The sequence below is a fragment of the Plectropomus leopardus genome, chromosome 7 (genome assembly GCF_026936395.1).
Source record: "Plectropomus leopardus strain MGB_pleo_1.0 chromosome 7, ASM2693639v1, whole genome shotgun sequence".
NCBI lineage: Eukaryota > Metazoa > Chordata > Actinopteri > Perciformes > Serranidae > Plectropomus > Plectropomus leopardus.
Genome location: NC_142182.1, coordinates 10,908,336 through 10,922,993, shown reverse-complemented (window position 1 = coordinate 10,922,993; position 14,658 = coordinate 10,908,336). Strand labels below are relative to the sequence as shown.

The following is a 14,658-nucleotide window of genomic DNA, read 5'->3' as shown; positions in this document are numbered from 1 at the left end:
TATTTAGCATACTGAATTGCTTTACATATTTCCCACACCCTGCTTTGCTAGGCCCAGGTGGACTGCTTTGATTTTTCAAAGTAGGCTTTATGGTGTTTGCATGTTGCATTATCTATAGTAACAGAAAGACTACATGAAAAAAAACACACATTGTTCACCTATTAGCTCTCTTTTCTCTAAGGGTGATAAAATAATGTTTAATGTTTTATTTGATGCATTACAAATGTGTTTACTGCACATTTCACAAAATATTTGTAATAAAAAATAGTGAACGGGAAGGGTTGTTTCATAGAGTTTTTAGTGTGAAAAGGAGTTGACATAAGGCTTTTTAAATTTTCCTTACCTCACTTAACTATGATTTTATCTATCACAGGATGCTATTTGTCAGTCAGCTTTCTGAATGACACATCAGAAACAAACAAACAAACAAAAATAAATCACAAGTTACAACAATTCAGTGATAAAATAAAGTGACTGGGACAACTTTTTGCATGTGATATTGCACTGACTGATATCTTCAGTCAATATGAATAAGATGCACCAGTCTATAATCCTGCAAAATAAAGGATGACATTAAAATAAGATTTTTTTTTAAAAAAAAAAGCATTTCCAAACATTTAAGCCTAGATGAAAAGCCTTGTATTAAATAATCACAGCATTCATTCCAACAGGTAATCTGTTTTTGTTGTTGTTGTTTTGTTTTTGTTTGATGCTCTCGTCATGTTTACAAAGTTTGACATCACCATCACCTAATGAAAAAGTTATCAGCAAGTTAAATTGGATTCAGACATTATTATAATAATGTGTGGTACTGTTGTGTGAGTTCAGGGGCACCTATTTCATTTCCCTAATGGTACATTAGCATCTTACTCTTGATGACGGCCTAATATCAGTTGCTCTCAAAATATGCTCATGTTACAATTTTCTGACGGATAAGACCTGTTATAAAAAACATTATGTTGCACATCATGTCACTTTATCACACATTTTCTAATCAAAAGCTGTAAGGCCTGGAATGAACAGTTTGTTTTTTGTTTTGTTTTTACCACAGAAGTAGAAATCAACTCACTAAACCTTTGCTGGTATTTCATGCCATGAAGCAATGCAACTGGAGAAGTAGCAGGAATCACACTTATAAAATAACAGTAATAATAGAGGTAGAGGAGTTATGCTTCAAAGAAATAGGGGTTCCTAGGATAAAGTTGGCGTTTCCCAGCAAATGTATTGTTGAAGCCTGAAAGTACTTGTATCCTTGAACCATATATTGTTTCCCTGCTGGTTCCATCAGTGTCCTGTGAGCTATAGTGATCTTTCTTTATACATTAAATACCAAATGAATTGTCCTACTTATACAAACAGGACTGAGAGGTGTCTAAATTGAGGGTCTGAGTTGAGGCAGATGCAACAGACAGAATCCACCACTAGAGGACAGCACTGCCTCATATCAGCTGTTCTGAAAACAAAGTTTCCCCTTTCCCACCACAGCTTGTAACACGAATAAAAAATGTGATACCTCCAGAGTCAAACCCGCAGAGCAGAACAGATAATTGAGGCTGTCATTATTTTTTATTTTAATTCAAATAAGCAATTTGTTAGAGCCCAGACTAAGAACTAAATTAAGTGGATTTTACTTATTTCTTTTTTTTTAAACTGCATTTAATCTCTAATTAAAGTAAGAGTAAAGACCATCCATATTACTCTTGCCAAATCACCACCTTTACTGGCACTCAGACAGTAGTAGGACATTATAATCAGCCTACTATCCTTCATCTGAAATAATAAATGTTTCCTTTTAAATCACCTTGAGCAAAATATAAAAAGGAAAGTGAAAATGTAACAACAGCAGTAATGATTTGTGATAATACAATTGGCTCCTTGTCTTTTTAAAATATGCCAAAAAGTCTTAATTTACAAGGCAGCACACAAAAATAGGGAACTCCATACTTTAGCACATCATCACCACAATTATCATCACATTGTCAAACAAACACAAAGACAAAAGGCTTGATTATAACATTTTGAACACGAGTGCTTCTCTTATAAATCATGGACAATAACATTTTTATACATTATTCAGTAGCTGATGATGCTACAACGCTGTCTCATTTCCTCTAGCGCCACTGATGTGATGCATGGAGAGCAAAATCGACTAGATTTTGGAATTCAAGTCAGTTCTTTCCCTAACAAATGGAGAAGATGACAGTGACGAAAAAGAAAAAGCATCACAGAGTTTTCATTTATTCGAACTACTCCTATTCTCTTAGTACTGGATTTATTTTCCTACATTCTCACACTTTACACAGAAATTCAGTGCATTAAGCAGTTAATGTATATTGTTCCATTGCAGCACTAAAAGATTAAATATCTCTTTCTGTATTAACCTTTGCGACCTGAAAAATCAGAACAGCTTCAAATGTATTGTAACCAACTGTGGCCCTGACCATTCTCACTCCATCCATTCTGAATAGATCCACTCACTGTATGTCACAAAGACTTATGGTCCCATGTTTACATCCACTATCCATCTGTTCACAGCTCATTCAGCTCCATTCAGTATGCAACCATTAGTGGTCCATCTCAGCATCAGACTCTTGATACACTGTAAACACAAATAATCCACCCGATCCACTAGGTGGCATTATACATTCACCATGTCGTCCTCGTGTTTCATTCATACATTGATTGAGTCAGGCCCGTCTGCTTGAAGGTCTCGGCCACCTGTCTGGAGTGCTGCATCTTAGCTGACAGTGCCTCTAAAATATCATTCTGGTCCACAGCTGTGGCTGTCCGGTAAATAAACGTCCCCATTGACTCCAGACCTCGCATACCCAGATTCACCCCACAGCCTGGAGGATTAAGAAAAACATGCATCACAGACATCATCAAATTAATGGTCGACAGATTATCGGCCTGGTCGATTATCGGTGCCGATATTTGGCATTTTGCTGATTATCTGTACCTGCATCTTATTTTAATGAGCGCCAATACAATGGATTAATGAAAAATATTTATTATTATTTATTATTTATTGTAAATGCATATCAGTTCCAAAAATCAGTTACTGGTCTCAGTAAGTACTAATAATTATTATCGGTATCGGCTCTGAGAAAAGCAATATCGGTCAACCACTATCGTTAATGCATTAAATAAAAATCTTTCTCAGTAAAGCACAGCGCATAATCATAATAAGAAGCATACGGGTCCTTATTTTGCAGACAAATACTAAACTGTACCCTTGAAATCATAGTTACGACTTAAATAAAAAGAAGGAAGCAGCACAATGAAGACAAAACCAGATAAGCATCAGCTGAAAGGCGTCGGAGTGCAGTAATGAGTCACACACAGTCAGAACACATAAAAAATAATTTATCTCTCCTTGCATCTCCCTTAATTTCCAACTCATTTTGTTTCATCTATTGAAACAGCTCTGTGTTCTGCTTGTCTCACCCTCAGCAGTACTTTGAACATAGAAAAGATCAGAATACCCCCTCCAGCTTTCAGCAGTGCAATAACTTGTTTTACAGACAAGCGTACCTGTGTCGAAGTTGAGGACACGTGCCGCCTCCCCCTCCACAGTGACTGCCACATTGTCCCCCTCTATGTAGGCAGCACTGATGCGTCTGTGTGATAACTGAATCTCAAAAAGACGACGGCTGCACTGCATGTGGTGGAGCGTCACGTCATTGAGACGAGGCTCTATGTCTGTCTTATAGACGTTGAAGGATTGGTGGAAAATGTTCTTCATGATCTGGGCAGCAAAACAGAGACAGGTGATTTGTAGCATCATAAAAGGTCCACTTTAACAATTTTTAACCTCACCATCTTGTAAAGTGACTTGCTTACGAACAACACTGCAGATTTACACATCTGAAGGCTCAGATGTGCTCTGATCAAACCAGTTTCAGCTTAACTTGAGTGTTTCTTTATAATATTAATTTTTTTTTATTTTAATCTGTTGGTTGGAAAAAACAAAACCAAATTGAATATGTCATTTTGAGCTCTGATCAATTTGCATGTTATGTTAATCCGGGCCCAGCTATTAAATTTCTTTTTTTTTTTTTTCATATCTTCAGTTATTTTTTCTTGTTTTATTTTGTTACTCATATGTGTATCTTGTTTCAGATACCTCACTTCCTGGCCTTTTGTGTTTCCTGCCTGTGTGGTTACCTTCCCCACCCTGAGTAGTTTCACCTCTCCCTAATAACCCTGCTTCACTTGTGTATTTAGTCTGCACCAGTTAGTCTTCATTGTTTTATAGTAGGCGTTATTCAACTTATAAGATAAAGACAGATGCTTTATTTGTTCCCGTGGGAAAATTGGTTTGCAGTAACAATCATTTGGATCTGTTTTTTTTGTTGCCTGTACTTCTTATTTTGCTTATTTTTTCTGCATTTCATTGGGAAAACATCTTATCAAATAATCAAGAAAAGGTTACATTATTCAACCATGAAAAAAAATCATTGGCTGTAGCCATAATTCAAATGTTGTCTTTTAATAGTGTTCTATGGGTCAAGACCAAGTCATACACGTCACACTACCATTACAGGTTTTGTTGCATCCTTTCATCTATCTGCACCAAAGCAACTGTGACTCATAAAAACACTTTGGCATTTGATGTTGATGTTGAACACTGCAGAAGAAAAGCTGCCGTGTTCCCTCTCATCGATTCTACAGTAATTGTGAGTATTAAGTGACAGGCCTCTCTTGCTCCTTTTCTCTGCTAAACTCTGCTCTTCCTCGACCCATACTTGCACAGTCATCTGTTACCAAGTAACAGTGCGTATGATGCCACCCACATAGCAACAAGCGCTCCAAGGAAGGTTTGTACCTGTGCGTACTACACCACACATTGTGGCCACAGGCTACAGACATGACCAGAGCAGTTTTTGACATGAAAATGAAGATAAAACACAAACTGCCCAGTGATTCGAAACACACCCACAGCCTGTTGTTGAGCACAGGAAGAAAATATGCTGCCCTCAATTTATTCACTGATGTGTAACAGCAGGGTACAGATGGCCTCTACACACACACACACACACACACACACACACACACACACACACACACACACACACACACAGTGAAGTCTATTTTCTCCTCCCCCTCTTCCCCCATTTCTTCAGCTCTCTTTGGCTCAGACACACTCACGCTCAAATACATCCACAGACTCCAACACTTACTGACACAAACATACACCGACATACAGACACTAATGGACTCCCACAATAGCACACTCAAAGGCCATTTGCTGAATGAAAGGTGAGGAATAAGTAGCTAGATGAGGCAGCCCTGTGGCCAGAGTTATCATTATTTGTCTCTCCTTTGCTGTAACACGGAACCACAGCTGTGTTTTCTTCATACCCAGACGCTTTATCAACAACAAGCAGCAAACAAAGCTCAGAAACATTATTTAATCAAAAGGACTCTTACGGAGGCGTTGGCCGTGTGCCTGAGGAAGCGAACCATCTTGGTGTCAGAGGCGGGGCAGGCAAGGGCCATGTAGCGGTTTCTGAAGGTGCCATAAATCTTCAGGTGGAAACCGGGTTTGGCCGTGGGATTTCGGTGCTCCCGGAGCGCCTCCACTCCGTAAGCAGACAGGTCGAAGTAGAGGCTGTGAGCACGGATCTCAGGAGTGGGAACCTGGAGTTTAAAGACAGAGTGAAAGAAAAAACAGAGGAACAGCAGTGATATTAGTGTCATATTTGATATCATCAGTTGTAAATCTAATTCTTAACATAAGTGATGCGCATTTACCACAGCTGCCTGTGAGTTGTTGTCACTGGAGCGGAGGTTAATAAAATCTTGATTTTTTTATTCAATGGTTCAATCTGACTCCCCATTTCCCTGACAGCAGAATTGATCAGTTTTATTTTTTAGAATCAGAATCAGGATCAGAAATACTTTATTGATCCCTGGGAGGAAACTGTGGATTGTTACAGTCACTCTGATGTCAAACATAGACAATTATAGTAAATAGAAATAAGAGAAATAAATACCAGCACAAAGTATATAAAAATATAACATACAACAGTAAATCATTTAGCACAAGTGTGTAAATATAAAAAAATATGAGTATGTATAATGTGCTGAGTATGCCAAGGGTGTAAAAAATATAAAATGTAAAAGATTACAATAATGAACAATAAGCAGTAGTATGTGAATATTTGAAATTATAAACATGTACAATGTGCTGAGTATGTAAAGTGTGTGAAATACAAAACTGTGCCTATGCTACAATGCAATGCAGAAAAACTGGTATGTAAGTTAAAAATATACATATGTGTGTGATACTACAACAGATACATACATAAGTGAGAATATCAATAAGAATATATACACTATGTGGAACATGGGAAATATAGCCTACATTGGAAGAATATAGCACAGAGGATTGCTGTGGTTGAAATATCGCACCAAAATATTGCAGTTAAGACAATGATATTAGAAATTATTTCACCTTAAAAACCCCATTGCACATTTGAATTATAATAAAAAAATGATTTTAATTTTAATTGTGTGAATTAAGTCACAGTGCCGGTCTACTGACTAAGAGTGTTAAACACTGGAGAGGAGGAGCTTTCAGTGACAAAAACCAGCCAAGTTGGATCAGACAGCATTTAAAGCAACCAAGGGAGATAGTGAGGGAACAGAACGGCGACTGGGAGAGGATGGTGGGGACGACCAGGTCATATCCTGGGAGGTAAATTCAATCACTACAGGAAACAGCCAGAGAGAAACGGGTCCAATAAAAGGCAGCCACACAGCCACTAAAGAGAACGTGATATGAATGGTTATGGTGGCATAAAAAAAAGCAGAGACTATGCTTGTGTCAGATATTAGACCTGAGATCTTGACCTGTTTATTTAGTTCTCCAAATGAATCCTCTGTTTTGTGTAGACTGTCGCTGCATATAATCATTAGAGCAACCTTTTGTCTGCACAAGTCAGTAAGTGTGAAAAATATCAATAATAGCGCAGATTGAGGAGCTGACTACTGCGGTAAATATCATTTGTCTGCATCTTCAACGTCAGCGGACCAGCAGGGATGTGACATTTGTTTGTCAGTCTGTCTGCTGCACCATATTCCAGATATTATACATTTGTTATTATCCAGATCACATAACACCAGTATTGGCTTCTTGCCACTGGCTTCCTGTACGTTTCTGGATTGATTTTAAGATTTTATTGCCTGTTTTTAAGCTTTTAAATGGTCTGGTGCCACCTTTTCTAGAAGAATTACTGTATTTTCATACTCCAGTAAGAGCACTGAGGTTGATGGATCAGATGCTCCCGGATGTTCTCAATAGTGGGCACAAAACCAGCAGCAACTGAGCCTCTGCGGTCGCTGCCCCTGAACTCTGAAACAGCTTACCAATGCAAATAAAAAAAACTGCTTAGACAAGAGAAACCTTTAAGTTGCTTCTGAAAATCCATCTCTTTCAGTTGCTGTATGATTGATTTGAGCCTGAAAACTTAATTGATTTAATCTTTTGTTGTTGTTTTGTATGATTTTATTTATATTTTAACTGTTATTTGTCAATTGTTTTTAATGTCTTTGTTCATGCTCGGCATCGATGAAAATGAGGGTCCCCCTCAACTGATTTCCTGAATCTTAAATAAAGGTTTGAGTGAATGAATGAATAAATGAATGTTGTGCCCCATCTTTCGTTGAACTGAAAGTTGCTCTAATGTCTTTATTCTCTCTTATATTCTTATTGCCATTTCCTTCTGTATTTATCTGCTTTGTATTTTATGACTGTAAAGCACTTTGGTTAAATGTGGTTGTTTTAAATGTGCTCTGCAAATAAAGTTTGCCTTGACTTAAGTTTGAAAGGAGCTTTGCGTAGGATTTGGTGGCATCTAGCAACTGGCTAAAACTTTTCCCAGTTAGGATTTCTTCACAGTTCATTCTTTAGGAGGGTTGACAGAGAAGAAAACAAGGGATTAAAAAAAACACTGAATAAAGTAGTTTCATGTTACAAATTAGTGTTTTGCCGATGCTGTTCGGCTTGTTGCAGAGGAACTGCTAACTATGCTGGCGTAAGCTAAAATGGGAAAATGTGAAAGGCCCTATTTAGAGACAATTTTTGGTTTTTCCATACTAAGTCACTGCAGGAACAAGGCGGTGCAACATGGCAGACTCTGCGGATGAGGACCTGCTACCTATGTAGATATGAACGGCTCATTCTAACATTACCAAAACATGATTGTTATTTTCAGGTTATTTTACACTCAAGAAAACATACTTCTTGTATCATATTTCAATATATCCCCCTAAATCCTACACACTACACATTTAATTTCTTGATCTGCAGCTTATATAACACTACACAGTCAAAGAAATAATGAATTAAATTTTACTCTGTGGAAGGGAGTTTACCTTATTTATCTATTCAGTCATTTCAGTGCCTCTTGGCAACATCACTGAGTCATCATTCAAGGAACCATCTGCTTATATAATGTCAAATGACCTTTGGCACACTATTTGGAAAACATTGCAGCTGATGTTTTGATATCTTGATTCATATTCACCTGGCAGGGAGCAGATTATGAGTCTGGCCAGGGGGGCGTATTAAATCGCAGGCTTTATCATCGCTGTCACCTGCCTCCTAACAGCTGCTCTTATCATATTCAATGAGTAAATCAAGAATAGGGCCGATGTTGATGCTGACGAGATCCAACAGTCTGCTGTAATCTGGCTGTTTATATGAGAGTCAGATATTGTGCTCAGCTGCTATTGGCAGGGCCACATCACTGTTTGCTCAAGTCAGCCTTATGAGGACAATAAAGTCGCCTTCACTGTAATATCCTGCAATATCCTGTTTCTGCTGCCTTCATTCTCTATGCAAACAGCAACCTGTTGGTTATTGCCTCAGTGTGTGCACATGAATAAGTGCGTCCATTAGTGTATGTCTATGTTCATATATGGGTATACAGATTGTGTGTTTGTGTGTCCTGACCTGTCGCTGGTCTAGTCTCTCTATAGATGCGTTAGCGCCAAAGGCATGGCACGACTCCACAGTGTAGTCAGAGCTGATGCCCAGCACCGAGCAGGCGTCGCCACACGACCCATCGGCCACCACAATCACACGTGGCCACTCATTCCTCGGGATCCGGCGCAGGTATTCCTCTGTGAACTAAAGCAACAAGAGATAAACAAAATACAGGGAAAAAAACAGTTTAATGGATATTAGAATTTAATTCACTTTCATAGCTTCAAATTTTTTAATTTATATGTTTTAAACTGATTCTTCTGCCAATTAGTCAGTTGGGTCCGGATTGTGGAAAAAAAGTCTTCAACACACAGCCTTTAAAACAAGTGATGATTGACGGGACAAACAACAGAAACATACAGTATATACTATATACACATATACTGGTTCTCTAGCAGCAAATAAGCAGCAAATCCCCACAAGTGAGAGGCTTGATCTAGGTAATGTTTGATATTTTATACAATACTTAATTATTTTGAAGATAACAACTACTTCAACTACTTTTAATTTTAATCTGTTCTTTAAATCATTTTTTGTTGAGAACTTTTTTTTAGTGTTTAACATAGGTAACACACACACACATATATAAAACATTTTACCTAAACCCCTAGCAGAAACCCAATCCACATTACAATTTGACTTAGTACCTTAAAGTGTAGAAAAAAGAAAAAAGAATTTTTGGGGGAAAAAAAGACAAAAAAATTATAAAGAGGAAAATAAATAAATAAATACTACTTCTACTACTACTATAATAATAATAACAATAATAATATTTATTGTTATTATTATTATTATTATTATCATTATTATTATTAGTAGTAGTAGTAGTAGTAGTAGTAGTATTTATTCTTATTATACCAATTATAATCTGTAATAACAATAATCATATGGGGTCTATGACTTTGTGGGGATGCACAGAAGATCTTTCGATTTGTCAGTGAAGGAGGGCACAGATGGTTGATTGTTTGTCATAATGCATTATTGCTATTAACATCCCTATGCATCTTATATTCAATACAGATTGTGGTCAATGATTCTGTGAGCGAGAGAATGAAGAGGCTGCCAACGAAGTGCTGACATTTTTTTTTGCTGATGTCAGACCAGCAAAAAGTGCACACAATCTGGTGAAATGAGAGATCTAAAGAGAGGTATCACTCTATGGGACCAGCTTTGGAAAATATAGCACTTTAATATCAAGTAGGTCAGACAAGGTTAAAGAAACCATTTTACAGAAATATATATGTCTCCTGTGGAATTCTAATACATTTGCAAAAAAGACCCCATGTCTCCATATCAGCTTGTTGTTGACTAATCTCTCTAATTTTGTATCAGTTTTACTGTTGATACTACTAAGTTTACTACTACTTTACTAAGGTTTCTTAGAGTTTTATGGCCATATTGGGGATTTTCTTTTTGTGACTTAAAGAATAAAGTCAGAATTTTATGAGAAAGAAAGTTGTAATATTACGAGAATACAGTTGTAGTTTTATGAGGTAAAAAAATGGTAATTTCATGAGAATAAAATTGTAATATAAAGTCATAATTTTACAAGAAAAAAGTTATTATTCGACGAGAATAAAGTCATATTTTTAGAAAAGGGGGGAAAGGGATAGTATATCATGGAAATAAACATTTTGCAAACTATAAAACAGGTGGCGTGCTGTGCCACACACAGTCAACAGGTAACCTGCTGACCTCGCCTGTTTTATTGTTTTCTTGCAATATGTTTATTTCTTGTAAAAATATGACTTTATTTTTATAAAATTATGACTTTTTTCTTGTAAGATTACGACTCAACTCTGGTGATTTTACAACTTTTTTTCTCATAAAACTGTGACTTCATTCTTGTAATATTACAACCTTCTTGTCATAATATTATAACTTAATTGTCAAAATCTAACATTTTTATTTCTTTAACATGGCCCTAATCCTCCGCTGTAGTTTCTAATTATAATTTGCATTACTGTAACTTTGACCTGACCAAACATTTTGATTTCTCCCTCGCCGGCTGCCTATTAATCAAAGAAACAGGTGAGTTTTATTATACATTTACAAGCCATTAAAATGGGCTCCAGAGGCTGTGCTAGTCTTGGCAACAGTGCATCTCTCTGAGAGATTTATTATTATGCCCGTGTATGCATCGCTGCCCCTCAGTAAAACACCAGGTACTTGCCTGTGCAGAGGAGGAGACAGAGCAGGACAAAGTGAGTTGGGAAAAGACTGACAGGCTGAAAGGGAGAATAAAAGGGCCTTACAAGGGATGCAAGAGATCTCTGTTAAATCCATTTAGACTGCAGAGAACAGGTTATTTAAAAGACCGTTTTTGCATTCCCAGACCTTTGAACTCCTGACAGGCTGGGAGGGTGAAAAAACCATTCATCAAACACAATGTCCTGTCTAATCAAGAGGAAATTGCAAACTTGGCAGTAGCTCTAAATAAAACTGAAGTTTGTTGTGATCAAAGACCCTCCTGACCTTGTCTTCCGTCTACCAAAGGTTGGTGAGTCACTGGATAGCAGGGAGGACAGCCGCAGCTAACAGGAATGACATTAAGGAGGAAAGAAGCTGCTGGCCAGAGACGAGCAGCAACACACAAGTGTGCCACCACGACAGCTATGTTTTCTACTGTCACAGCATCCACAGTGACAGTCTAGTCCAACCTTAATAGAGCAGTGATTAAGTCTGGCTCTGGTTTCCAGCCATGACACAAATATTCACTGAACATTTCATAACTGTTTGACCTCTCTAAGCACTTGTGGCTTCTCTCTGAGAAACCCCTCTGAGGTTTTTGTGTTAGTAGGTTACGTATTTCTTTGGCCTAAGTTGAGGTCTGGCAGGGAGGTTCTGTTCTCATGTTACTGTTCTCTTGGTGTAGGAGTTATGAAGCCCACAGCGAGGGCTATACAAATAAACATAACTTTTGTAATAAAACAGGGATAACCTTCGTGATTTAACATAATGCATCGATCACACTTTGTGGCCAGGTGCCAGAACACACATTAACGCTTCACTAAATGTGCATGTGGCTTGGGGATACCCTCAGAAAATCTGTTGTAGAAATGTGTAATTAAATCCTTTGTAATCCAAATAGGATTATAGTTTTAATCCATTTTATTTTGGTGATATAATATTTTTGGATTGGAATTTGTTTACTATATTCTGTCTTTTTCTTTCCACTGGCCTAAAAACTGTAGCGAGGATTCTCCACAGGTTTGAGGTCAGCTTACATAACAGGTTATTTCAACTGATGCTTTCAGTCCGACATTATACAATGTTGTTTTATGAGCAGTTTTGGGAGAACTGTAGAATAGTATACCTACAGTATGAGAGGTGTAAATGAGGAAATGTAAGGATGTTGTCTGCTGCAGCACATTTTACAACTAATAATAACAACTAATAAAATGATGTTTGCTGAGAAAAGTCAGTTCTCTATGTTGTGCTTTAAGGGAAAACAGGCTCATGTTGAGAGCATCAAATGGCTCTTCAAATGTCAGAAAAGGAAGGAGTGAGCTACAGTTTCAGACAGCAGCCTTGCTCAGGGGCTTCTGATTGGACATCGGATCAGACATCTCTGTCAGCATCACAGCTGATAGCTATCAGACCTCTGCTGAAGTGGAGGCACACACCAGCCTCCTTCTTTTGACTGCTGCCACTTGGGGAGGATCAGGTTTTGACAGACTATGATGGCACAGTCATTACAAAATGAGGAAGTAGGGGACTTGAAGTCTATCTCATCTCTCTGCAGAGCTATCGCACGTTATTTCCACATCAGTGCTCTATGTATTATTGATAAAATGCATGAGGAGATTTAAGTTTTATAACATAGGATTTAGTTGTGAGAGTAGCACATGAGGATTATTATAGACCAGTGATACTCAACTTCTGGCCTACGGGCCAAATCTGGCCCCCAATAGCAGGGTGGTCCCCACGAACATTTGCAAATTCAGAACATTTTGCCAGGGAATTGTTTTTGGACTGTTAGTATACATAAGGCGCAAGAGTGCATAAAAAGCATCAAAATAGAGCTGGTTTATTGAAAAGGTGACAATGCCCCGAACCCCTTGACAGAGGTCTTAGCTCAGCTCCTAATGTCCTAAAATCCTAGAACATCCTAAAATTCCAGAAACCTCAATGTCCAAAAACCCTAGAAATGTCCTCAAATCCTCGAAACATCCTGAAATTCTCAAAATCTAAATTCCAAGAAGCGCCCTAAAATCCTGGAAATGTCCTAAAGCTCTTGAAACATCTTAAAATCTTTGAAATGTCCTAAATTCCAAGAAAGGTCCTAAAATCATAGTAACATCCTGAAATCCTAAAAACGTCCTAACATCATGGAAACATCCCTAAAATCTGGGGCTGCAGACTGACCCCTGGCCACCTGTCATTTTGTAAAAGTGACCCCCAAGTAAAGGAAGTTGAGTATCCCTGTTATAGACCTTCAAAAGCCTTGAGGCGCCACTGTGACATATGGTTGCCTGTAAGTTGAAATCAGTGAGGATGCTTTACCTTGGTTCCCAGCTGCACCTTGACGTCCACTTTCTGTTTCTTCTGCTCCAGGATGCTCAGCAGGTACTCCTGAAACACGCCTATCCTGGTGAAGAAATGCTCGTTGTGCCAACAGCCCTCCATGTTATCAAAGTCCACCCCGAGTCCCAGCAGAAACTTCACACTGCGGGGATCCAGGGCGATCTGCTGTGGCCGGCAGAGCAGAGCGGTCCGGTACCTCTCATCCAGCACGGTCAGTTTCAGCACCTTACCGGAGCGGACAGCGACCAGCGCGGCCGTCAGCCCCACGGGTCCCGAACCCACGATGAGCACCGAGATCCTGGCCCGCCACTGTCTGATGCCGTCCAGGCTCACTTTCACCACCACGTACACGGCCACTGCCACCAATGTGCTCAGAGCGGTGTCATAGGCGAGAGCGCGGAACCTCTCCTCCGCGTTTTCCCCGGTGCCGCCAACTCCAGCGTTTTCTGCCTGCAGCCCGTCCATACTGCGAGCAGATATTATACGATAACGAGAGCCAGCAGCTGTATCCTTCCTTATCAGTTAGGCGAGCGTCCTCTCCACATCTGTGCATTCACTGAAACAGAGAAGAAGGCTTTACGTGCACCATGCTCACAGCCACGCCAAACCAGCTGAGACTTGCCACATGCGTCCTCTCCGCTGCCTGCGCTGCAAGTTCAGTTGTTTTCTCTCTCTCTCTCTCTGTCTGTCTATCTCTCTCTCTCTCTCTCCTGAAGTAGCTACTGCATGTGTCTACAGAGCGTCAGCACAAAACGAGCCGTTTAATGTATCAGCAGTCTACGCGTAAAGGTTTACATTTAAATAATATTTTTAAAAGTGCCAGGACTTCATAAAGTCAATGGAAAACTACCCGTTGGCATGTGATTGTCCCGTCTTAAAATCCAATAGATGCTTAACAGCGAACTGCAGGGGCTGGACAATGTGCTTTGGTTTTACTCTGAGGAATTATTGATTTACTGTTGCTAAAACAAGAGGGGTCGATTCTTTCTCTCGGTGTGTCACTCTCTCTCGCTCTCGCTCACGCGCGCGCGCGCAAATACACAAACACAAGGACAGACAGTGGCACAGTGCACCTACTGTATAATCTCAAAGGACTGATTATAAAGTGTAGAGACATCTACTCCTGTTTCACAACA

The 14,658-nt window shown here is 38.9% G+C and overlaps 1 protein-coding gene across 1 annotated transcript; it reads right to left on the bottom strand.

Annotated features, from left to right (window-relative positions):
• Window positions 1-166: 166 nt before the first annotated feature.
• Window positions 167-14,515, bottom strand: LOC121950177 (uncharacterized). Its single transcript, XM_042496100.2, has 5 exons — window positions 13,502-14,515; window positions 8,963-9,139; window positions 5,434-5,643; window positions 3,535-3,748; window positions 167-2,846 (listed from the first exon to the last, which is right to left on the bottom strand). Exons 1-5 carry the CDS (start codon window positions 13,985-13,987, stop codon window positions 2,668-2,670), a joined length of 1,266 nt encoding a protein of 421 aa, XP_042352034.2. The 5' UTR covers window positions 13,988-14,515; the 3' UTR covers window positions 167-2,667.
• Window positions 14,516-14,658: the final 143 nt, after the last annotated feature.